General features: G+C 39.1%; 1 protein-coding gene across 2 annotated transcripts; it reads right to left on the minus strand.

Annotated features, from left to right (window-relative positions):
* Positions 1-949: 949 nt before the first annotated feature.
* RFT1 (RFT1 homolog) lies at positions 950-23,782 on the minus strand. Of its 2 annotated transcripts, XM_055803728.1 has the most exons (13): positions 23,658-23,782; positions 23,421-23,506; positions 22,706-22,822; positions 20,654-20,843; positions 19,965-20,066; positions 18,467-18,601; positions 17,469-17,547; positions 17,172-17,222; positions 15,698-15,828; positions 14,350-14,494; positions 12,485-12,590; positions 11,371-11,620; positions 950-10,490 (listed from the first exon to the last, which is right to left on the minus strand). In XM_055803728.1, exons 1-13 carry the CDS (start codon positions 23,718-23,720, stop codon positions 10,326-10,328), a joined length of 1,620 nt encoding a protein of 539 aa, XP_055659703.1. In that variant the 5' UTR covers positions 23,721-23,782; the 3' UTR covers positions 950-10,325. The 2 variants fall into 2 exon arrangements, with proteins under 2 accessions (XP_055659703.1, XP_055659704.1); XM_055803729.1 differs by lacking the exons at positions 23,421-23,506; positions 23,658-23,782 and adding an exon at positions 21,467-21,642 and having other exon boundaries at positions 22,706-22,824.
* Positions 23,783-24,454: the final 672 nt, after the last annotated feature.

Genomic DNA, 24,454 nt, shown 5'->3' on the forward strand with positions numbered 1-24,454 from the left:
ACTGGAACATGCACGTAAACATTTCATGGTTCAGAGCACAAAAAAGATCTCCTTGGGGTCCCATGGCCCATACAGCAAAAGGACTTGAAGGAACACACGGATGGCATCAGAAGAGAGCAAAGTGTAGGAACAAAGAGACATAATATACAGGGGGGCTAATTTCTTGTTGTTGCCAAGGTGATGCTGTTGGCAACGGTTGGCAGCCAGTGTATCAAAGAACTAGTAGGTACTACTCTGGAGTCAGTCGGAGCAGCAGGGAGGGACATGCAACAAATTATTTTACTCATACAGAAATTAAGAAACCTGAAGCATATTTTAAAAATCAGTCTCAATTTGCCAAAAACAATACTGTTCAGCAAAGGCACCCTATATAGAGCCTTTCTCGAGTGCCCTTCTAAAAAAGAAGTATGAAAAAAGTTGAGTTAGTCCAGGCATGTATCAAAAGAACAGCACATTTTTACCTATAACCAGCACGCCATGGCCCGTCAGGAGCAGCAGAACACTATTCCTTCATCTGTCCCAACTTTGTAAAAGTTGTCACAGTCACATAGATCCTGCGCACCTTGCCGCAGAGAACAAACAACAGGGAACAAAATAAACCACACAGTTTTACAAATTATTTCAGAGGTGAATTTGCCAGACACTCTTGGCCTTCTATAAGAAATAGTCTCCAGAAGGTACTTAACCTGCTACTTTAATAAATATTTATAAATACAACAGTGCAAACTTGATTCCACTGATGTTTAATGTTTCCTGTGTAGTAACAGAAACATTTCCTTTGGTCTATGATGTTCTACACATATTTTACTTGTTTGACATACACATTTACATTCATCTGGGTGAAACTTATTTGGCAGTCACTGCATGTTGTCATAACCTACAACACATCAGTAGTTTGTGATGGCAACAAAAGGCACAGAAAGCGACAGATTTTGACATTTGGAAACAATTATTCTTGTTAGTGGCCAGGTGATTTATTGGTAACAGATATGGCATCAAAACATTTATTAATTACAGTGCTAAAGATCAAGTGTAATTGCATGTAATACTTGTTCAAGTTCTGCATGAGCAGCTATAACTTCCATTTCAGCTTGTTTTCTTAGGACTGTAAAGCTCATTTCACTTTTTTTTTTTCCCTTCATAAATCTGGCTTGTAGCTAAGGGATGTCTTCAGCTAATATTTCATGGCAGTGACATTCTTTAACTATCAGTTCATCGCTGTTGCTTGAAATTTCTAATGACAGAGAAATACTATGTTATCATTGAAGAAAAATTAGAGTATTACTATCACTATTATTTTTTAATTTGGTGAAGCTATCCATCAAGCAAGCTTCCCACCTTTGTAAGGCATTGATGCATCCAGACAGCAAACTTGTTACTCTTAACCTTTTTTGCCAATATTCTAGCCAGTAATCTCAAATTATACTGTGACCTGCTCATGTCTGTTCTCCATTTGCTTGATACCCACTGCTTCCACTTTTCCCTTTCCAACAAGCAAATCGGTTTTGTATTTAGTACAAATAATTGTTAAGGCAGTTCTAACACAGCAGGCAAAGAACAACAACTACCAGGAATCATTGTGTTTTCTTGGCACAGTCTCAATGCAGAAGTCTTTGCTCTGAACTCTTACACAAAGTAAGTGTGTACTCTTACTCTTCTTTTGCACAGAAAAAAATTTGTAGTTAACAAGTCTGATATGTTACTAGACTACAGGTATCTCTACCATTCTTTCCTTTATTCTAAGGAGAGGTATTAATTTCACAGTCAGTTTTACCAATAGTAACATGTTGATCGACTCAAATCGTAGTTAAAATTGAAAATATTAGACACACACAAAGTGGAGGGAGGGAGCAAGCTTTGGTTACCAGACACATACAAGCCTCCTCTAATACTTAGCCACTGTCTTCCTTCAACATTACCTCTACCCTAGTTTCATTACCTCTTCCCTTCTGTTTTATTCACCCCTCCTGGAGTCCCTCTATAGTTACACTTGCATTTGCTTTAAGGGACATTAATAAGTCAGCATCATCATCACTGTGCTGACCTACTCCTCTTCAAGCCGATAATGCTGGCACCATCATCCTGTAAAATAAACCATAAGAACTTACAATGGATATTAAGTTACTGTGCTTCTGATTCAGTCTTTCAAAGCTTTAACTGAAATTTAAATCACTTCTTCCCAGATCGGTCTGTCTTTGCATTTTGGTCTATTCTTCATCCTATTATATCTTCCTGATACACTGCGCAACCAGCTTTTTCTACAATTACAGCCGGACTGTGCCTTTTCACACGCATTTAGTCCTGTATAATCCTTGGGGGCTGAGCCACATGTCACCAAAGGTTGTTCGTGTTTTGTCATTCCCACAGCACATGCCTGCCTTTCCCCATATTGGTCCCCACTTCGCAACAGCTTGTCAATCCAATTCCAAATCTGAAAACAATTATTTTTCCCAGTCTTCTATTACTCTTTCAATGGCTGCAGTTTCACTTCCTCAAGCAGAAGAGATACTCCCTTTTTTTCATTTCTATTTCTTCATTTCCCAAAATTGCAGTAAATCATATAAACACCCCCTTGTTTAAAGTGGATTTGCAAGTAAGCAGTATTTGCCAATTGCCTTTCTTTGCTCATTCGAGTCCATACTTAATATATCAAATTTTCTACTATTGTAATAGTGAGCATTCATACTAATACACTACTATTTGCAATCCGTGTATTATTGGTGCAAAAAACTTTGATGTTTCCGCTTCTGTTCCCCAATTCATTAATCCTAGGATACGCTGTGCTGACTGCTTGCTCTATGTCTACTCCGAGTTCCTTCAGGAAGTGTGTATCTTGTTGAGGAAAGCACGGTCTGCACCACAACTTGACCCTTCATTGCCACGTACTCCCCGTGTCCTGTGATCCTTAGTAGAGATGAATGTTTTCATCCATATGGTGTGACAGCTTCTCCTGGGAGCGTCAGCGTTTTTGATTTATCTGCCACCACCCAGAGTTTCTCTCATTCTCTTGCATCAAGGCTGCCCATATGGGCTAGAACCGCAGTAGCAGCAGAGCCTGGTTAGTAGAAGAGGACCGGTCTAAATCTTGATGCAAAGTATAGGGAGAAGAAAGGAATGTTTTCCAGGTAACTTGGTATACCTGCACCAAAGTTGTCTAGATTGTACCATCTCCACTTCAGTCTCACTGGTTGAGGTCTTCTGGGCTAAATTCTGCACTGACAAATCCAACCACACCGTGCTCTTCCTGCAATGCACTTTTCAAAGATCAATGGACTCCTCTAGCAAGCTGAATGATCCTATCCACAACACTGCTTCCAACTACCACCCTGAAGCCACTTAAGCTTTTTTCAACTGCCCATTTAACTCCCCAGCTTGAGATTTTATTGTCTAACCTTTTGTGTGTTCTTCATTACGTGCCATCTGGGCTCACTTCATCACCCAATGCTGAAGACAGGCTTTTTGCAGCACAAGCACACTACTCTGCACTACCTTTCTTCTGTTCTTCCACTCTGATTCTATTCCTGTTCGTTCAATAATTCAACCTCTGAATTCAAATCCACCTTTTCTCACCCTATGGAGACTAATTTTCCTTTTCCGAACTGTAACAACTAGTCAAATTGGTTGCAGCTCTCCGCAAGGCCCATACTGCAACAACCTTAACGTTGCCTTAGATGTAAGGCTCTTGACACATTGCAAATGCTTTTCCAGCCTTCCTCAATGGATCTTCAGCCATGAAAGCTTCCTGTTCCCACACCAGAATATCTTTCAGATGATCTAAGTCCCTAAATTCTCCTCTGGATGGGGAGAAAGTCCTTCCCTCTCCTCCCCACCTGGTGAGCAGTCAGCCACAGTGGAACGCTAAGTGCCTTGAACGCCCAGCTACCATACCTGCATACTGTGCATTTGTTTTCAGTTTCTGTTATTCTGCTTTTCTGCTCTCAGTCTCTGCCTTTCACTCCAAAAGACCTCGTTCACCTGCGCTCTCCACAAACTTGCAATCCTCCCTCCGAGCCATTTCACTCAGGCAACTTTTGTCAATTGCAAACAGATTCCACAAGCAAGATGTATTCAGCTTTAAAAGGATAAATCATATATTGTTTTAAATGCACAAAACCAGTGGAGCTTAAGCTAGCAAGCATAGTATATCCACGACGCTAAGTGAAACTCCGAGCATCTCTACTAGCAGATGGTTCAGCAGAGAATCTCTGCAGCTCCCTAAAAAGGACCTTCAGGGCTCCTGAGCTGCCATTTACATTCAGAGATGTGTACCTGTAGGTGGTTTTACTCCTGAATCTTTAAGCTACTGTTCCAAGAAAGCAATCCTAGCTTTCTTATCCTGCATGGCTTTACTATGGACTTCTTCCACAGCTCTCAACTTTTCCTTAGAAATCTGAGCCAAAGTGCTCACAGCTGTGCAGTGTGAGATTCAGGCCATGGGTGATGACATCTACCCCCTGTTGGGCAGAGGAGGTTCCATCCAGCCTTCACCCAACCTTTCTGCACTGAGCAAGACTTGAGTAAAGCCCTAGCACTTCCCTGACCCTAGCCCCGTGCTTTAGCAGAGCTCCAGGATAAACTTGTGTAAAGCTACAGTCTAATAAAGTCATCTGAGGGAAGGGAATGGGGGGGATGGGGGACAGACATGGGAGGGGGATAACAGAAACCAAAACACAACAACCGTCAGCACAGTTCTGAAGGAACCACAGGAAACCCCACAGTTTCCATAGGCTAATATACAGTCCAGTCAGCCTCAAAGGGGAGTACTGTTAGAGAGCTAAAGAGTGTTATCACACACTACTGCCTGAATTTTCAATGAATACTAAAAAGCCTATTTGACCAGCAAAGCAGAATGACAAGCAGTCTGTAGCAAAGTATACCGTACTTCATGAGCACGCACTGCTTCTTCCGAGCGTGCCCTACTTGCCTAGAGAAGCACTTGTGCAGATACACACTCAAGAGCCTCATGTGCAGTGACAGAAATGCATTCAGATGGGAGGAACCCAGACTACAGACCTTTCTTTCCTCAGAGGGACACTATGTTCCTTGCACGTGTGCCGTACTCTGCCACATTTCCCTTCTTCCTTTCCTCATACCATAACGTCTCCCAACCCCTGCCAAGAGATGGCTAAAAATCATTACATAAATAAAAGAAACCATGAGTGCACTGTATGATACTTGTTTTGTCAAATTATTCCCCCAAAACCACCTTCCATTAGGAAAACATTAGTACTGTCATGTCAAGCATCCAAAACCGAAAAGAAGCCACGAACAAATTTTTCTGTGCAACCTAAATTCGCTCACTCCTTGCTCTCAGGGCTTGCAAGCAGGCGGTAACGTAACCTTCAGCTAGCCAACCAACACGTTCCTCATTCCACCCCAGCACAGGACTCTGGTACCGGACCTACCACATTTTTACATTGAGACTGACTAGGTTGACCTTTCCAGCAAATAAAGGCAGTATCTACACACTGGAGTTGGTTATGAATGGTTTACCAATATATGAACTAAAGTGTCAGGGGAAAAAAAAAAAAAAAGCCAAACAAAAAAAGGAAGGAATTGAAGATATCCACAAGTGATCACAATGCTCTCTCTCACAGGTAGTGCACAACTATGGCTCAGTTGCTCTGAGACACAAGTCTCTCTGGAACACCTCAGTGCCTTGTCTCACACTCCTCCCTCTCATGGAGGAGTTGTGAGGGAGCAAGTATCTGAAATATTCCTGCATTCAAGAAAGTTATGGGCAAAACTGCAGTCTTCTCCCAAGCTATGTTATCTTCTACCCTTTTTGAAGCTGTCTCTCCAAAGAACAAAATATTATTCTATTGGATTAGAACTACTCATATATCTGTGTTAAGGACTGCTATCACACTCAATCTTTTTTTTCTTCCCAACACAGCTTTAATTATTTCAGTCGTCTTAAAGGGTTACAGATATAACCAAGAGGACAGCTGTGTTACAGTCCTTTCCGCTTTCTCAATTCAGTGAGATGGCATAAAACTTTGGAAATAAGTCACGCAGAACACAGACGGATCCGTGAATCACAAAACCTAGCTAGCAAATCAACACGCAGAGCTCTGTTAGATGCTCGCCTACCAGAACTAATGAGTAAGCCTGACAAGACACAAAACAGAGTTGTTTTACCTTTCCTCACAATTAAAGAAAAGCAACTACCCTACCTTGGCCAAACATGCAAGTATTCACTCATCAAATCCCATCAATGAAGCTCACCGCACAGTGTGCAGTTACAGACATCCCAGCTGAAAAGGGTTCATTCCTCCTTCTAAATCACAAGGTAGTGCATGAACCACAGTTCTGGTCCACGAACTCAAGAGAACAAAACATCTTTTTGTGGAAGCAATCCAAAATGCAAGAGACAGGCACTTCCTATCACTGTTTTGTTCAGATCCCCCAGCTGCTAACGCTTTTGGAGCATGCCTTGCACTTCGTTTCCATGGCCCAGCTGTACATCAGATGTGGAAAGCTTCAAACTTCATTTTAAGCTTATAATGAAAATGAGCTACATTTACATAGCACTATCAGAATGCAAATGAGTTATGTATTTGGTGCCAAACAAAATCATTACATCTCAGCAGATGTATTGAAGCGTTGATACAGTTCAAAAAGCCTCAGATCCTCTCTCTTCAGTATTATCTTTAAAATACGGGTAATTAAGCCACAAAAAACTATGATGTTCAAACAGCAAGAAATACAAAATCCACAAATATAATTTAAAAGTTTACCCAGAAGCCATCAAATTAGGCCTTGCTGACCTCAAAGTACTTACTCAGGCAACCCTTCATATGAACTAATAAGTCAACACCTCTTAGGGTTGGTAAACTCTGGTAAGCATTCAAGCTTACATCTATTGCCTTTTGTGCCTACTAAAGCAGATTAACCATTAAGGTAAAGCTTTAACTCCTATTTTTTTTTCTAAAAAAACCCCTCAAACAAAAAAAAACCCTAATAAAAATTAAAAAAAGCTGCACATATGCTCCCCCCTCCCTACTTCCCTACAAATAAAATATTTACAATACTAGAAAAGAACAAGCCGTTGAACTTTGCTTACTTGGATAGTAGCGAACACCTGTACTGGCACTTGCAGCATAATCCAACTAACAAAATTCATTAACTATCAGGTTCATTCCGGCCATTTAAATAGCTTTTATCACAGCAATGCATTGTTTAAAAGCACACAAAGAAACTTGGTCATTCCAATCCATACAAACATACATTTCAACAAAAACAAAGAGGGGAAAAAACGTGACTACAATGATGCCACTTCTTACAAAAATACTACAGTAAATTTTATCAATGTGTGTGTTAGGAAATGGTATATAAGTTTCTAGGCTAATACATGAATTTAAATATAAAAGATCCTAGAAAATCTAACCAAATTTAAGGATCATATGTACCAAAGATACAAATAACACTCCAAATAAGCCCCAACTAGAAGACAAAAACAAAATTTAAGGGAAATAAATTTTATTCATCATTATCCTATTATATAATCATATCTTACAGTCATCTGAACGTCATTCATCCAACTGTTAAAAAACCCACAGCGCTATGTATGAAATAATAGTTTTTCTTTAAGAAAACACTTTAATTCTCCTTAGGCTTGAACTAAAGGATTTCAAAACAGTGCAAAACAGCTTCATGAAATTCATAGATAAGCACCCCACTGTGCCTTTGACAGACTGGCAGAGCAGTAAACGAAAGGGAACTTTGGTCAAGTTTAATCTCAATTTTGTCTCCCAGTTTGACAGTTTGCTTCTTTAGAAAGAAAGCAATTAACAGCTTTTACGTGAAGGATCACACAGATAAATAAGAAACCAGGAGCCAGCTTGATAGGCCTATACTTCCTGTCCCTCCTTGCAGTTTCCTGCCACATAAACCACATTTTTTTAAAAACCACAAAACCCTACCAACCAGCACCGAACTGCTTACAGATCAACTTTAAGAGCGATGTATCCTTAATTTGCAAATGAGCAATGATTAAGCCATCTTAAATGTCTTCCTGATTCATATGAAATCGTATTCACTTGTTGAGATGCAAGATATATTTATAAGCCATTCCAATATGAAATCCAATCAGTTCAAAACCGAAAATTCTTTAAATGCATACACAGCATTCATGTGAAAAAGGATCTGAGAGACAACACAGCTCACTAGCTGAACAGTGAGATCTCACATCACCCTATTTATGACAATACTAGCAGCAGTAGTAGTATTACTGTACAGCCCAGACCAAAAGACTAGACAAGACAGCATGACATAAGCTCATTGGTACGGAAAATTCTTCGTTCTCCTAAGCACTTTAAGTTCAGGGCTATACAAAATTTCTCCTTCCAAGTAGTTACTAAAAGGCACTGTACAGATAGAGGTATTTCCACAGTAAGGTCCCAAAGTCAGGAAGAAAAAGTCAGACCCTAAAAAGAGTCCGGAAGTTCAACCATCTTGCTTTTTTTAAAAATGATAAACAAGTAAATAAAGGAAAAGAAACTGTACGCATTGACAATTTACAATAAAGAAGTTTCAACCCCCTGTAATATACGGTGCTGTACTTCAAAACGAACTCCATAACTGATAGAAATGAGAAAAAAAGCTGCAAGACAACTCAGAACAGAAAAATGTTAAAGGCAAAGAACTACCCAATTCACTTAACAGGACAGAACAATGTAGTTTGTTGTATTTTGATAGATTTCAGAACTTCAGAAGATCCAGCAAGTCTCTATCGACTACGTTCCAGCCAGGCGATAGAGACACCACCATGAGCTGAGGAAGTGCATCTTTCTCCTTCCACTATCACATTTTGGCTTCTCTGTGCTAATTTTTCAGTCACCAAATTCTCATATACAGTATCTCTGGCAATATTCTCCAAGTGGAAGTTACCAGAGTTTAGAAAATGTTTCCAACAGTACCAAACCAAAAACAGACACCGGAAAGCATTTCCCACCGAGCTATGGTTACCAGGATGAACTCCACAATGCCATTACAGTGAAGTATTTTTTTAAGCGGTCTAAGGATCTGCAGAGTTGTTACATAATTAAACTAAAAGCTTTCAACTGTACATGTCTGAGCACATATTTTTCATTGCTTGATGTTTTTTGGTCCACCCAAACACTGCAAAACGAATACTGATCACTACAAACCTGCTACTTGTACATTCTGGAACCGCCAAATTCAGATCTTAGAACAGCAATAAAATACACCAATCGTAAACCTAACATCTAATCTCACAACTTCTGAACATCCAAGTTTTCAACAATTCAAAAAAAACTGATCAATACAAAGGTTAAGACTGAACAAGTAAAAAAACAAGACATGAGAAAAACTGATTGCAACAGAAAGTAGCATTTTTCTATCCAATAATGAAAGTTTCAATATGCATAAATCCTTGAAAGAAATCTTATTAAACTTTTTACATTTGATTTCACCGACAAGACAAAATAATTTTTATTGAGACAAATCTGTTCATCCTGGCATATAAAAATCTCAGAGAAAACCAAAGAACAATGGAGCAAAAGTAAGAAGCTTTATGATTAACCTTCCGGAACTTCAGCATCAGCGTGATTGTACTTAACACCTTTTATAAAATGCTGCTCAAAACCTCTTTTTTCATTTAGCTAAGGCTTCAGAGTATTTTTGACAAATTAATACCCTCATAAACGAATGATATACTGAATGAAATAATCTTACATACCTAGCACAGACACGTGCTACATATTCCATTAATCTGCATGTAAACATCTCCATTTTACAATTCAAAACACTGACAACTCAATCTCTCTGCACCACATTATGTTCTGCTTCAGTAACATCACATTGCTATTGGTCCTTGCGCTACCGTTTTCTTCAGCTTTTGTTTTATGGGTTTTGTTGTGGTTTGTTTTTTTTTTTTTTTGTCAGACTATTTTCTAACCAGTTAAGCAGCCAACCATGCCAAATAAGGACATTCTTAATTACATCTTAAGATGTAAACCGTATGATGCCTTCATACATGTGCTCTCCCAATGGTAAGAACAGGAGCTCTCTCCATGACGTCTGTCAACTCGGTTATGTCAGAAGCGTGTATCTTACATCTCTTACCAAAGAGGCTGTTTGAAGAAAACTTTAGAAAAGAGTGCTGAATAAGGAGAAAATTACTCAGCTCTCTTTCACCGTACTGACCAGTTTAGAAGACAAAGTAATATTCAGTTGGCAACCTTTTACATTGCCACTTCACTATCAATGCTTCCAATCAACACATGTGCAAACCTTCTTCTACACAGATCTTGCATCCTTTACTGCAAGCATGTACAAGAACTGTTCTGCACATGACTATTTCATGTTCCTTTCTTCATATACCGATAGAGGAACTGGCTTCTGGCAAAGTGGATCAGCTTGGTCTCTGTGCAGAACATAGTAATGATGGTTGCTGCAAAGCACAGGGCGCCCATGCCAACGTGAATCAGCCTTGCCATCCAACCCTTGCTGCAGCAGAAGAATACCTACAAAGGAAATAAGCAATTAAAGGAAAAATAGTCAGCACAAAGTATATTTCCTGTCTCAATAAGGTCTAACACATCTCCTGATCATGCTAACACCACCATCAAGCTGAGCATGGTTTTGCCACATGCACGGATCCTACAATAAATCATCTCTAGTAGTCACACCACTTGCTTTCTTAAGAAAATTCTGTCAACAAAAAATGAGCATCGAGTAGTAGCTGGTAAATGTGGAAATTACTGTTATCTGGCATGCAGAAATATGTTGAGATATTAGGAAAACTCTGCTGATGCCACCATGCAAGCCTGCTACTTTGCAGCAATGCATTAAGCTATTTTCTAATGAAACTGGGTATCTCCCACTCCAAAACATAAAGCTCTCCTTTCCAAGGCATAATGGATTTTCAATCTATAAATTTTTTGTATATTTAAATGCTACTGTATAAGTAATAATTAGTCTGTGCAATTATGATCTTGTAGTCTGAATAAGCGTGATAAACGTGCTCTTAGCAATTTTTGTTTCTGTTCTTGTTTTGGTTCTTTTTCCTCTATCACTTTTTTATTACAGAATTTTTAGTAACAATTTCTTTGTGCTACTGCAAAATTTCAATTATTATTAACAACTAAGGACATGGATTTATCTACAGACAGCAGGAATGTGTTAAATTTTGTTTTACTTATTAGATACAAAGTTCTCTGACACCTACAGAAACTGTATCAAAGATAAAATCTCTTAATATTATATGTTGCCTTGCCTGTAATGGAAGTCTTCCAGCCTGTCCTCGTAAGCCTTTTTTGCTAACAGTATTTCTCTGCTTGAGGACACAAAAGTCATTTGACACTACCCTTCACGGTGAAAGCAAAATCTGAGAAAGATGCTTACCTCTGAGAAACCGGTGATTACTCCACTTATGATATAAACGAGTACCAAAAACGGTGATGGAAGCAAGCCTGTCAAAGGTCTGTAAGTGCTTTCTTTGAAGTAATCATAGATATAGTGGATGCTGTGAGCTATTCGAATACCCATGTTAAAGCAGTTGGCAAGGATAAAGCCTACACTGCCATGCCAGCGGGTCAAGAAATAAGAGATGCACAGAAATGTGAAAGACAAGGCCAGCATAACAAAATTGTACCTAGGAAAAAAAGAAACAATTTCAAAATGCACACAGTTACAGTGTTTATTTACTAACTTTGAAGAAATACCACAATTTATTTTCTAAAACAAGCAACAGAAATTCTTTTACCATTTTCTAATGGGAGACAACAAATTTGAGAAGCAAGATGGTAACAAAAAAATCATTGCAAGAATGGAAAATACATCAAAAAAAAATCAAGAACTACATTATGTGAAGGAAATTCTGTTTTACTAATCAGCTGTATACTCTTTTCAGAAAGTCAAATTTAGTAACAATGATCAGTAATGTAAAAACGTGGATTTTTTGCTATTTTAGGAATATATTAAAGAAAAATAATGCTCAGCAAAAGATGATGCTTTATTTAGTTTCTGCTTTAAACAGCAACTTTGAAAACAACCGTACATTTTAAAGGTGTCATGAAAGCAGCCCTTGCTAAGTTTAAGACGATACTACTTCGACTATAAAAAGTAGACCTCATCAAAATTAATTTGGAAAGGCCTTGTTAGCGACAGCCGCTACATAAACGAGAAAAGCTTGATGGTAGCACTGGGAAGGCAACCAGGCTTCAAAGTCAATAACCCAGGATGAACACAGAATCAAGAAATAAAGCAGGCTGGAAGGGACCTCAGGTCATCTAGCCCATCCTCCTACTTGAAGTACATAAACCACAGAATTCAGACGCACAACTTGGAACACTCAGAAGCGTACCTGATGTACAGTAACAGCACATGAAAAAATTTAACAGTTGCAAGATTTCCAAGCACATATCCACACAGAACAACTGTTCTGTTCTCATACTGAACTCCAAGCAAACCACATGCAAATTAATTACAGGAATATTCTGGGGACACTATTTCCTACCTGTCCACCTCTTCTTTGCACATCGAAGCAAAAGTAAAACACTCTGTTACTCCATTGATAGCAAGAAATAGGACATATAATGAGTAACATCGGAGGAGATCTGGACCTAAGAAACACATTAGAATGGTAAGTAGATAATTATTTCTTACATAAAACCACATTGGTTTTATACTCACTGATACCAAGAGTTAAAAGTTGCAATGTTATCACTAATAACAAAAACTTAAGTTCACTTAACACCTTTCCTGTCTAGACACCTTGACAAGAACACAAATAAGGCAAAAGAAAAGTTTGTTAGACAAAAAAAAAAATCATGAAAATATCCAAGAGTAGCAGTTGTTATAGTAACAGAAAAGATACCCATCAAAAAAAGTATTTTAAGCGATTTCCTAATTCAAAATTAGTATTTACCATAACCCAAATCATCTATTGTATCAAAATTTGTGAAAATTAATCCAATAGTCATTATGAGGTAATAAAAGCAATAAAATTTATATTTTGAACACAACAGCAAGAAAAAGGGAAAGGCTGTACAATACATTCAACACTGCTACATGAAAAATGATACTCAGATTTTTATGGGTCAGAGATAATCTATATGTTACTTCAAGATTCTCCATTCAGACCTTAATCTTTTTCTTGTCCTCTATTAATTACAACACTAGGAAAAAACCCCATGCTTTTTTTACAAGTTAGTGTGCATCCACAAATACTCCTTTTTGATGGCTGCAATGTAGTTCACATTACCCAGTCTCCTTCTGTTTCAGTTCTAAAGAACAACTGCCCAGTGAGCAGTAAATACACTGCAGACATGGGGCATAGCTGAAGACCTTCTTTTCAAGTTTGCATAAAAACATTAGACCAAAGAGCACTCAGAAAGAACAAAAATATCCAAATGAATATAACCATTAATACCCGGTCAAGTCAGTCAGTACACATGCTCCAACATTTCATTTTCACACATTACCATTAGGTTAAAAAAAAAAAAATTACTCATGAGTCTCTTGACTTGCATCCATATTCCTAAGCACAGTCCTTTCCAGTCAAGTAAACATGTCTAAAAGATTAGGCTCAGACATTCATTCTTGAAGAGAAAGAGGGACAGAATACATCATCTTCATAAAAAAAGAGTTGGCTGCCAGAGTCCAGAATGACTAACTTCCACATTTGCTTTCAAAATTAAAATATATCTGATAGAACCAGCAACAAGACAAATCAAAACAACATGCAGAAGTTATTAACATCTTTTCCTGGTTATGCAGACACAGGGTTTTCCTAAAAATCACTATACAAATGAAGCGCCAGCTTCCAAATAACAGATAAGGGTCTAAAGCAAAAATATATCAATGCTTGATACTTAAAAATAAAAGTGTGTCCTTGGGAGTTAGAATGTATCAAATGATCTTAACACTGAACGAGGTAATTGCAATTAATTTTAATATCCAATAAGCAATATTCCAAGGTTGTGGCTTGAAGGTACAGACCTCTTAACAGGTGCAACTGTCCTGAACACAATATACTGTCACATGCTTTTATCTTCCCTGTAACTTTCTCTTCATTGTAATAGATGTGAAACGGAAAATGAAGCTAGAACTCTCCCACAATGGCACACAGGCAAGATCTCCAAGCAGAAATGCAACAAAAAAACCTCCTCTGAGAAGCTGCTAAATCTTAACCCAGACAGATCAGCTAGGAACTGAGATTTACACAGGGTCCAGCTACAGAAGGAATATTTCAGAAGTCACTGATTTCAATAGGAGTTTCAAAGGAAAAAAAAAAAATCTGCTGATTTATCCAGTAATTCATAACAGCTGCAGTTTCTCTTTTTAAAGAATGGCTTTTTTGCCAGCTCTATAAATCTTTACCTGTTCCAGAACTCAGCATTGAGCCTCCATAAATATCCAGAGCCAGCTGAGAATAGGCATAGCCAAACACCGTGATGGTAAGGCCAATCAGAAGCACAAGTTTCAACAGCAATTCTAATACATTTGCAGCCATAGCAATATCATCCTGAAAAAAAATGTAGTCAGTTATGTGAATCTGAGTCAATACTACGGTTATTTTCACACTCAAAAGCTACTCCGCAGGAAAAAACCCCACCAGTTTGTACACTGTAAAAGGGTGTGAAACTTAGCCTTTGCTATTTAATTATCCATACATGTCGTCTTAACTTCAAAAAATTTTCATGTATTTATTATTCTTTTCTACATTGTACATACTACAAATTCTACACAAATATTAGCTATGAACATGTCTTTTCAAGGAAATGCACAAACATCATTTGCACCCGTTTTAATGGTTTGTAAATGGCAAAGAAGAGCACGGCACCAGCCCAAGGCCACAGCTTTGACTCAACAGGCGGGTTAGATTTTTATTGCTGCATGGGACCACAAGATTTGCCACACCAGAACAAGTAACTTGTCAGTTCTACCACCTCATTACAAGAAGCATTCTTGTAATTCTTGTGACAAAATGTAACCTCACTACGTAGAGTGAAAACTTGTAATTATTTTGCCAGTTATAGGTATCAGGTACACTATATGTAAAACATACATAGACCTACAACTTCCTTAGCCCACCAATGGCCTGACACATGGCATTTGTTTAACTGCGTGCTGATGTGCAAGTAGGAGGATTACTGAAAAAAGTTGTCATGATCATTAATTTCTTGCCTAGAGCACGCATGAATACTCTTCGTGTGGAACAAAGCTCTTGTTCATTTAACCATTAATACTCCACACACAATTCAAAAGCTCCAGAAAAATACAATTCTTTTCTTCGCCAAAACTCCACTCTTTGGAAACACTGTTGTTTAATACTTAACAACTACTTATATTTTCAAGTAAATCAAATATTTTTAGACAATACTTATTAAACAGAAACGGCAAGCTTCCATGATTTAAATAATTTCCTAAGTATATCTGGAAATACATGGTACAGTAGGGTTTACATCACACTGTTTGCAGCAGATTATGTTAACTTCACTTATATACAAGACCGTACTATGCCACTGCACGTCTTAATTTCTATTTCATTTGCATTTTACCTATTTTCTTTTACTTTTAGCCCAGTGTCACTTGACATTTTTGTTCGCCACTGCAACTTTTCAATTTTAACAGCCTTTATACTCAAATTTAAACACACACTTCTGTAACACAACTTCTGTAACAAAAATCAAGCATTTAACATGTAATTAATCCAAAATAAACATACCTGCTTCTGATCCTTTACAGTCTTCCCTCTTTCCAACACTTTAGCGAAAAAGACATAAAAACTCTCCTCAATAGGCAGGAAGATAAACCTGGCCACCAGTGAACCAAGATTACTCACAATATCATATACACCTTTAAAAAGAAAAGAAAAAAAAACATAGCAGCAACCTGTAAATTTTTTAGATTAGTTTTAGTTCCAAGTCTTTAACAATTACATAAATTCTAATTTAACATTTCCACCAAACAAAGGGAAAGCAAGTGGAATTTAGTGGAACATTAAACCAGCGTTCCTTAAAAATTCTGACAATCACAGCAAAGAGCTTGCTCATAGATGGCAAAGCTATGACAAAAGCATCAACTACGGAGATGTGAATCTCGTAACAGCACCAAGCCACATTTAAAAATTCTTACTGCAGAGGACGTTAAACGATCCTGATTAATTTCACAGAATGAGAACAGGAATGTAAGGATTTAATGATACAGCGGAAGATATTAGTGAGATGTTCTTCATTCTTTTCACTTTCACTGCAGTGGAAGAGCAATCCTACATGAAATTTTACCGGCACTTCCATCCTTGGCAAGATACTGCTCCAAACCTCTGTGTGTGTGTGTGTGTGTACAGTCACTGCGAGTACACAAAGTCAAGCATATGGATAAGCACATTACACAGTCACAGGGAAGTAACAGAACAAGGTACTGGCTCATTTCCTAGGACTTGGAACCAGTATTTCTTAACATTTTGAGAATACAGGCATTTTTGTACTCATTGCTCTTTTAAAAAGCCTTCAAGTAAGAGGCAGCTCAATTGTTCTGCAAGGGAGGAGAATCAGAAGTGACTGCAGTTACAGGTGGCAAGGGCATATACTCAGTATTTATGGGGGAACATACTACTGCCAGCAATTAAAAGTAATTCAAACCAGCCAAGAAACTTCTATCAGTGTGTCAGTAATTACAGCCTATTTTCGCTCCCCAAGCTATAAAAGACCAAGTCATATAAAGTGCTGCCAGCTCAGGCATCTGAATGGCTACTGCCATGCATTAACCATACTGAATTCTTTTACAGAACAATTCAGTGTTTATAGCATTGCATCTCAAAAATTATGTTCTTGCCATAACCTCTAACACAGATTCAAAAGGAAAGACAGAAAACAGAATTACAAAAACTGAATACAGACAACTATAATACATCAGATATTACTGAAGTGTTTTTTTTAAAAAATGAAAACACATACATGGTATCACATGTCCGATTAGTAAGTTTTGATCCAAAGAAAAACTGAAATAAAAATCCAGGACCTTACATTATTTTCTATATCTACATCAATCATTCCCCGAAATGTATCTTGAAGTCAGAAAGGCTTTGAAATCTTCTCAGATTTTCAAGTTATCGTCAAATACTCTGTAATTTCCAGAACTACCTGAAGAGCAGTGACTAAGAAAACTATGTCACCATTCCGCAATACCATCACACTTACCCTGATCTCCAAAATTTAATACGTTCAAAAAAGTCATCACGTATCGTTCACCTGTAAGTTCAAAATAAAGAACTTAAGTATTGGGAAAGATTGAGGAATTTGTTCTTGTTCAGACAGTTCCAATTTTAAATACTCAGAGGGGCAAACAGGACCGCACCTAGTTCAGAATACCCTCAAAAACTTCATTCAGGTTAGTAACGTCTACTGGCAACAATCTCTGAAAGTCACACACAGACACAGACACGTGATTGCTCAAGCTTTAAGTCAATTTTGGAAATAGTATTCACTAGCCCTCACCCTCTGTCAAAATCTGTTTCAAGAAGGATTGTTTGAAGAAACTCCAAGTCAACCGTGCTTCCTTCCAGTTAACAAAGGTCTGCAAAAAAAAGTGCTGCAATGTAAGAAACATGATTGAAACTACAGAGTAGATACCAAAAATACAAAACCAGTACAATACTCTAGACTAGCTCTCACTGTACTGATGAGAAAACCCACGATGTCATAGTTACTAATAACTAATCTAAAATATTGCTAAATTCAAGCACCAATATCACTCTAATCTACAAAGACTTCTTTCTTCCCTTGCTGAAAATTACTGTAGTTGCAGATAAAGTACCCAAAAAAGCTTTCTACAGAAAATACTAATCAAAGTTAGAGACCGAAAAAAACCCCAACCTCTTTACCTGTTTTACCTGTTTAGCACACCAATGTAACTTCCACCTACACTGTGGGTGTCAACCGTCTAATGGTCTTCAAACTGTACTTAGGAGTCTTGCAACCAAGAACTGCCCTTATTTCAATCTGTACATCTTTTTCCAAAATGTCTTCTTCCTCATTTGCCTCATTTTCTTTTGAGAAATATTTGAGTATCTGTAGCATGCCGTGTACCACCACCAGGTTTATTTTGTGGAAAAGTCAAGTACCAAAATCCAAGGGAAAATGGTTCTAGCTCCTTTCCTGCCTTGGATCCAGTGATACTTGGTCATTCAACTGCACACTGCAGATGTTCTATCTCCAGTTAATGGTTTGTGCAACGATACTAAAAGGTAGGTCATCAGCAAGTCCATCACCACAAAGAGGTCAAGTTTCATAACATTTTTCTGACAAAGACTTTACTAACGTAAGCTACAAACAGAATTTGTATGTCATTTCCCCCTTATTTGCACATATCTTCTACAGTGCAGATATCCCCAAAATCACTCAAGTAACTCCACTATCTCAAATTAATTTTCAAATCTCTCTCAAGAAAGACTTAAAAAAAAAATAATCAAGAAATAATATCAAGAAAAACCTACCTCATCTTCCACCAAGTTAGGTAATAGAGCTTTCAATCTAGCAACAGGAAATGACTTCTTTGTGGCTTCAGGAGATCCCAGAAACATCCCAAAATAAATAACATAGCACATTACCAGAACACTGGCATACAAAAGCTGGAAAGATAGGGAAAGAAAGAAGAAAAGCTAACAGTGATATAAAATTAACTCACAAACGTAGAATTACTGCTAGAATTATACACTAGAGTTCCAAATTTAGGGAAAATTTAGTAAGTAGTCCTTACTCCTGTCAAATATTAAAGACTTCAACACCTCTCAAGAATGCTATTAATCTATTTCTTTTTTTTTTAATCTGTAGCTTATCACAACCCTTTGCTAACTTTTATGTTCTACCCAGCACTTCTAAAATGATTATTTGAAGTCCAATTGTAAAGCAATTATTCACCCAGTCAACACTGTCTATATATCTTAATTCATAGAATCATGGAATTGTTTATGTTAGAAAAGACCTTTTAAGATCAGCAAGTTCAACCACTAACCCAGCACTGCCAAGTCCACCACTAAACCATGTCCTTCAGCACCACAAATCTACAGGTCTTTTAAATATCTCCAGCGATGACAACTCCACCACTCCCCTGGGCAGCCCATTCCAATGCTCGACCACCCTTTCAGTAAAGAAATTTTTCTTAATATCCAATCTAAACCTCCCCTGGCGCAACTTGAGGCAGTTTCCTCTTGTCCTATTGCTTGTTATGTGGGAGAAGAGACCAACACCCACCTCGCTACAACCTCCTTTCAAGTAGTTATAGACAGCAATAAGGTGTCCCCTGATCTGCCTTTCCTCCAACTTTGAGCTGTTATAAGCTACCTATATATAGATGTGTGTGTATGTATATATATATATATAAGGTGTGTATATATATATATAGGGGTGCGTATATACATAAAAGTTACCTATATACAGCCGCTGCAAAAACTGGGGAAAAAAAATAACTTTATGTGCACATTTGAAATGGGTCACGTGTTTATTTCTAGGTGAACTGACAGTGCACAGGCCACAACCCTATTTCTCAGACACCAATATATCCCTTCTTTATTGTAGTAAAGAAAAAGCTTTAACCTGAATACATTAAACATGATTAGCACCTTCTGATAAGGTGATCGAGGTTGGTGGTACAGGCTGATAAAGTTACATGTGACTATATTCTCTACACAACAAAATCCAAAGTCTAACATTAATTCTGAAGCCAGGTGGTGAACAGTCTTCAAGCATTACAATGTGTAACTCACCGTAAGAGTCAACATAAAGCATATACAGAATAACATAACCTGAACTGCAAAATGTGCCTTCACAAACAGAACGTGCTTTCTTGTACCTCCACCAAATTGCTCGAGGTCAAACCTCCCAGGGGCATTTTCTTTCACTTCCCCCAAGTTATTTCTCAGGCTAAATACCAAAAGCAAATAAAAGTTCACACGGATCACAAATTCATAGAAAAAGAGAGTGCAGGAAACTTACCTGAGCCAAGGAAAAAATGTAGAGGCCCCACTGAGGATAAAGGACTACTAAAATAACTGTCAAAATGCATTTTGACACTACTGAAAGGCTTTCAGCAATTACCTTTAAGAAAGAGAAAATCATGGATGTTTATTTTAATGCAAATTTAACCACACACCCAACTTCAAAATACATTAGTTTCACACACAGAATTTATGCAGAAATACAAGACTTTTGAAGTCACTGACACTTTATCAGAGTCTCTTTGCTGAGATGGCCATCTCAGATTGTGATTTCTCTGTAAATTTTCCATTCTTGCATTTCACAATCCCTCCACTGCACTTTGCCAGTCCTTTTGTACAGGACAAAAGGGGAAGTTTTGTTTCACACAATCAGGTTTTCAATTGTTGCATTTCACAGTTTCACACTAACAATCAACCAAAATGCAAAACTGTGGAAGCTGTCTCTCTCCCTTGGATTAAAACTCACGATAAAGTACTTAATGATCAGTAAGGTGATAACTTCTAAATAAACCAACTTCCTAGCTTTAATAGGTACAAATTTATATCTATGTTACAACTATGTCATACAGTACTAAACAATACACACATTTTTTTAATATGCTTGAATACACAAAGATCTAGTTCAGTAATTTCTTCTCCATAAAGATAATTCTCCACACACATATACACCCCGTGTACTTTACTAACCTTAAGTCTCACAAACAAATGAGCTTGTGCTAAAACCCAGAATGGTTCTCCCAGAAGTTCAATAATTGCAGAAAGACCAAATGCCACCACACCAGCCTGATAATGAGGAACCACAGAAGGATCAGGTACTTCAAGAAAGTGTAGCCAGACTAAGCCCAAGAAAATAGACCAAAACATACCAAATGGGACTCTGAAAAGTTAACGTAAAAAACAAATCAATAGAAATGTTACTTTAGCATAAAAAAAGAAATGTAGATTCAGACGTCACACATAGCCATAACTTTCAAAAAAAAAAAAAAGGCCTCAAGGAATAAGTTTCTTTAATTTCTACTTTTACTATACCAAGAATACATTTCTTTTTATTTTGTAATGAACATTTTTAAGGCACTCTCTACAAGACACAGAAAACATTTCCCCAACTCGTCTGTTTTCTACTCAAGCACATAACGTATTTGTTATCAAGTTAGGTCAACTATCTGCATTTCTTGTTCCCTAAGACTGAACAATTCTGGTCCCTGTCATACTGCAAACCCCTCACGGCCACTATTTTTATTGTCTGTGGTTACCAGGGATTAGGCAAGCAAGCTTTGGTGGATCTTGCTCTAACAGATAAAGATACCACCACTCAACTGCTGATCTCACCCTTCCAGAAATCACTGGTTCTCCAGACAGCGACAGCAGAGCGAGCAGAAGAAAATGCATGCCTGCACCTCAGGTATGCCAGTTGACAATGCTCTACTGTAGCTCAGAGCCACTTCGATCAGTGACTAGCTAAGAAGTCAAACTAGGCACAGGAGTGCAGACGTGTATTACCTTCTGTTGACACTGCTTCAGGAACACGAAACTTCTAGCAGAGTGCAGAAAGTTTTACGTCATTGCAGCAGGATCTATTTGACCCTCCCATTATCAGATCCCTAGGGTATTTGACACCAAGCTCCTGTGTTTCAGATCCTTCAAGAAAGTTAATCTTCATTTTAAATTATGCTTCTCTACAAGGAAAAATTTAAAAAGAAAAGGTGCACACCATCATTGTTAACTCTACCATTTAATGCCTATTAATGGCTATCAAATAGCAGAAAACTGACTATAATACGGCTAAGAGAACAGATCTATCTAATGTATTTACAATATTACTGTTAAACCTATCCCTGAAAATGACAGTCCCTCTTCTTTATACCTGGATGCAGACAACCATGCATAACCCTGCAATTCCCGGGCCAGATCTACTTAATGCTGTGCAGTCTGAGGTAACATCAGTAGGGTGGTCCAATGGAAGACTGCTATTTTGTCATGCAGGGGTAGTTTTCCACCATACCACGCAGGTAAACTTACCTCCCAGCCCACCTAATTCCAGCTGCACAGCTGCTAGATCTGACAGAAGGGAAGTAGCAGAAAGATGTATCCAGGAACCAGAAGGGAAAAACACATCATAAAACCCACTAACATGCAATGTGCGATTACACTCTGGAAAGCTATCCACTTTTTGCTAGAAACAGCACTGCAGTTGAAACAAGTAGTTGCACTTACTCCCTGTTGCTTCATTCCAACCTTTTCACATTTCTCCTACCCAACACAAACATTTATGTTGCCATGCCATTAAACCATGTAAGGGCTCAGGACTTTGAAAAAAATTCGTTTGAAGGGGAAAAAAATATCTAAAGCAGCGTCATAAATGCACATCAAGTAATAAAAGAGCAAGACTGAGCAGGCACAGGAAGAAAAAAGAAAAGTCTAAGTATTTGTGCAACAGGATTTTCCTTTAACAGCTACAACATAAATAAAACTCCAGGGTAACAGACAGAGCAAACGGCTCCTATTAACGCCTTCGGCCACGCGCTTTCCCACGTGCTCCGAAAAGAGATCAAGTCCATAAATGCTAAAGCAACAGACTTGACCAGCTTCCTGCATCAGTGCCGAAACATGAATGCGGCTACTAAATGCTCAGTGCTGAAATAATAACCTCAGTAAATAAATACATGCTCTCATTTTGTGAGCTTTCAGATAAGAATTAGAAATAAGTTCCACAGAAGTAAATTTTTGAAGTTATCTTACGTCAGCCACAATAGATTAATTGTTTTGGTCCAGTTTCGCTTTGTACTTCCACTCAAGCAAGCTCTGCGAAATGCCTCCCTGGCAAGGAAGACAACTGTTGAATACAGCAGAGTTAGCCTAAAACGGGGGGAGGAAAAAAAGAAGAGAAAACAGTTTCTTTACATACTCCTTCTGGAAACTTTTGCACAGAAGCATTGCTCACAGTTTTTACACAGGACTACCTGACAAAAAAACCTAATGGATACACAAAGAAAACACGGTGATGTGAGGTAAACTATCACCATAAAAGGAGGAGAAAGTGATTATTCAAATGGCAAAAATACTTCATGCATGCTATAAACAAAAAACGCAGTTGCAAAATTTATCACATAGCAACAGCGTATAATAAGCAGTAGTGTCTAGCTTTTCCACTGCAGGCCGACAGGTAGGCCAGGCCAGCAGTCCCTCTGTTTCAGGCCAAAGAACAACTCGGGAGACATTCAGCGACCGCACGCTGTACGCAACAGTAAATGAACCAGCGCTATAAAAGCATTATTACCGACACAGCCCCCAGCCCCGACATCCCGCACCACACACGCTCTCCCAGAAGCCGCCTCACGCCGCAGCCCCGCTGCCGGGGCAGCCCCGCGGGCGGCGGGCTCAGGCGAGCCGCGCTCGGGATGGGGATGCGGGACGGGGGCTCCCAGGCCCGGCTGCTCTCCAGCCGCCTCCTCACCTCACGTTGACCACGCCGATGAGCTCCCTGGAGAGGTAGCGCAGAGTGAAGGCGTTCAGCCCGAAGGTGACCCCCCGGAACAGCACCTGCGAAGGAAGCCGCACGGGAAACACCTGCGGGCCCAGCGGGGCTGCGGCGGCTCCCGCCAGGCACCGCGGAGGAGGAGGAGGAGGAGGAGGAGGAGGAGGAGGAGGAGGAGGAGGAGGAGGGGGGAGGCGGCCCGGGGCGGCCCCGCACCTGCAGCACGGCGCTGGAGGAGGCCAGCCGGGCGGTCTGGCTGAGCACGTCCTGCGAAGCCATCGCCTGCCCGCCCTGCCCCGCCGGCAGGAAATGGCGCCGTCGCGCCGCGATCTCGTCAGCGCGGGGCGGGACACGGGCGCGGAGCGGGACGCGGGCGCGGAGCTGGCAGCCCGCGGGGAGCGGGAGCTGCCGCTCTGCCCGTCCGGCCGCGCCCCGGGCAACGGGGTAGACCTGTCCGCTGTGCCGTGCTAGCGACTGTAGTTGTTCACTTTCAAAATAACTGGGCGCGCCAGCCGGCTCAAACTACCGTTCAGCGTCAGCTTTTTGCTTCGCAAGCAGGTATCCCACTAAAACAACCCCCAACACTGCACACTGGGTTACAACAAGATACCATGTTAAACAGCAGTTTCTGACAAGCGCTATTTTCCAGAGATTTCTGAAAAATGCCCATGCCAGTTTCACCAATTCCTTTCTAAACTGAGGGCAAACCCACCAGTCCCCTGACACTCGGAGAAAGACACCCACAGCTAAGGTAAAACACCCTCACTGCCAGAAGAACACACCTTACTTCATTCTGTGTTAAAAAAGAAAACCCAAACAATCAAACAAAAGAACCCTTCAAATAAAAAAGCCACAATTTAATTGTAACAGACTTGAATTTAATACTAAACTGACTTGAAGGCTTCCAAACAGTTAAGACTTTAAACTCCGTATAAATCAGCACTGTAGTTCCAGACTATTTCAGATGATTATTTAAGCAGCAATACATAAAAAAATTGTACCTTGGTGTGTTA

Source organism: Falco peregrinus, chromosome 5 (assembly GCF_023634155.1).
Source record: "Falco peregrinus isolate bFalPer1 chromosome 5, bFalPer1.pri, whole genome shotgun sequence".
Taxonomy (NCBI): Eukaryota; Metazoa; Chordata; class Aves; order Falconiformes; family Falconidae; genus Falco; species Falco peregrinus.

What these genes read in the sequence shown, in the direction of transcription:
- RFT1 (XM_055803728.1), bottom strand. Translation starts at nt 23,720, where the DNA reads ATGGCTTCGCAGGACGTGCTCAGCCAGACCGCCCGGCTGGCCTCCTCC. An exon ending in ATTTGTTTGTGAGACTTAAG is followed by an intron (nt 20,067 to 20,653) that starts GTTAGTAAAGTA and finishes TCTTTCTTAAAG; the next exon opens with GTAATTGCTGAAAGCCTTTC. An exon ending in CTAACTTGGTGGAAGATGAG is followed by an intron (nt 17,548 to 18,466) that starts GTAGGTTTTTCT and finishes TTTTTTTTGCAG; the next exon opens with ACCTTTGTTAACTGGAAGGA.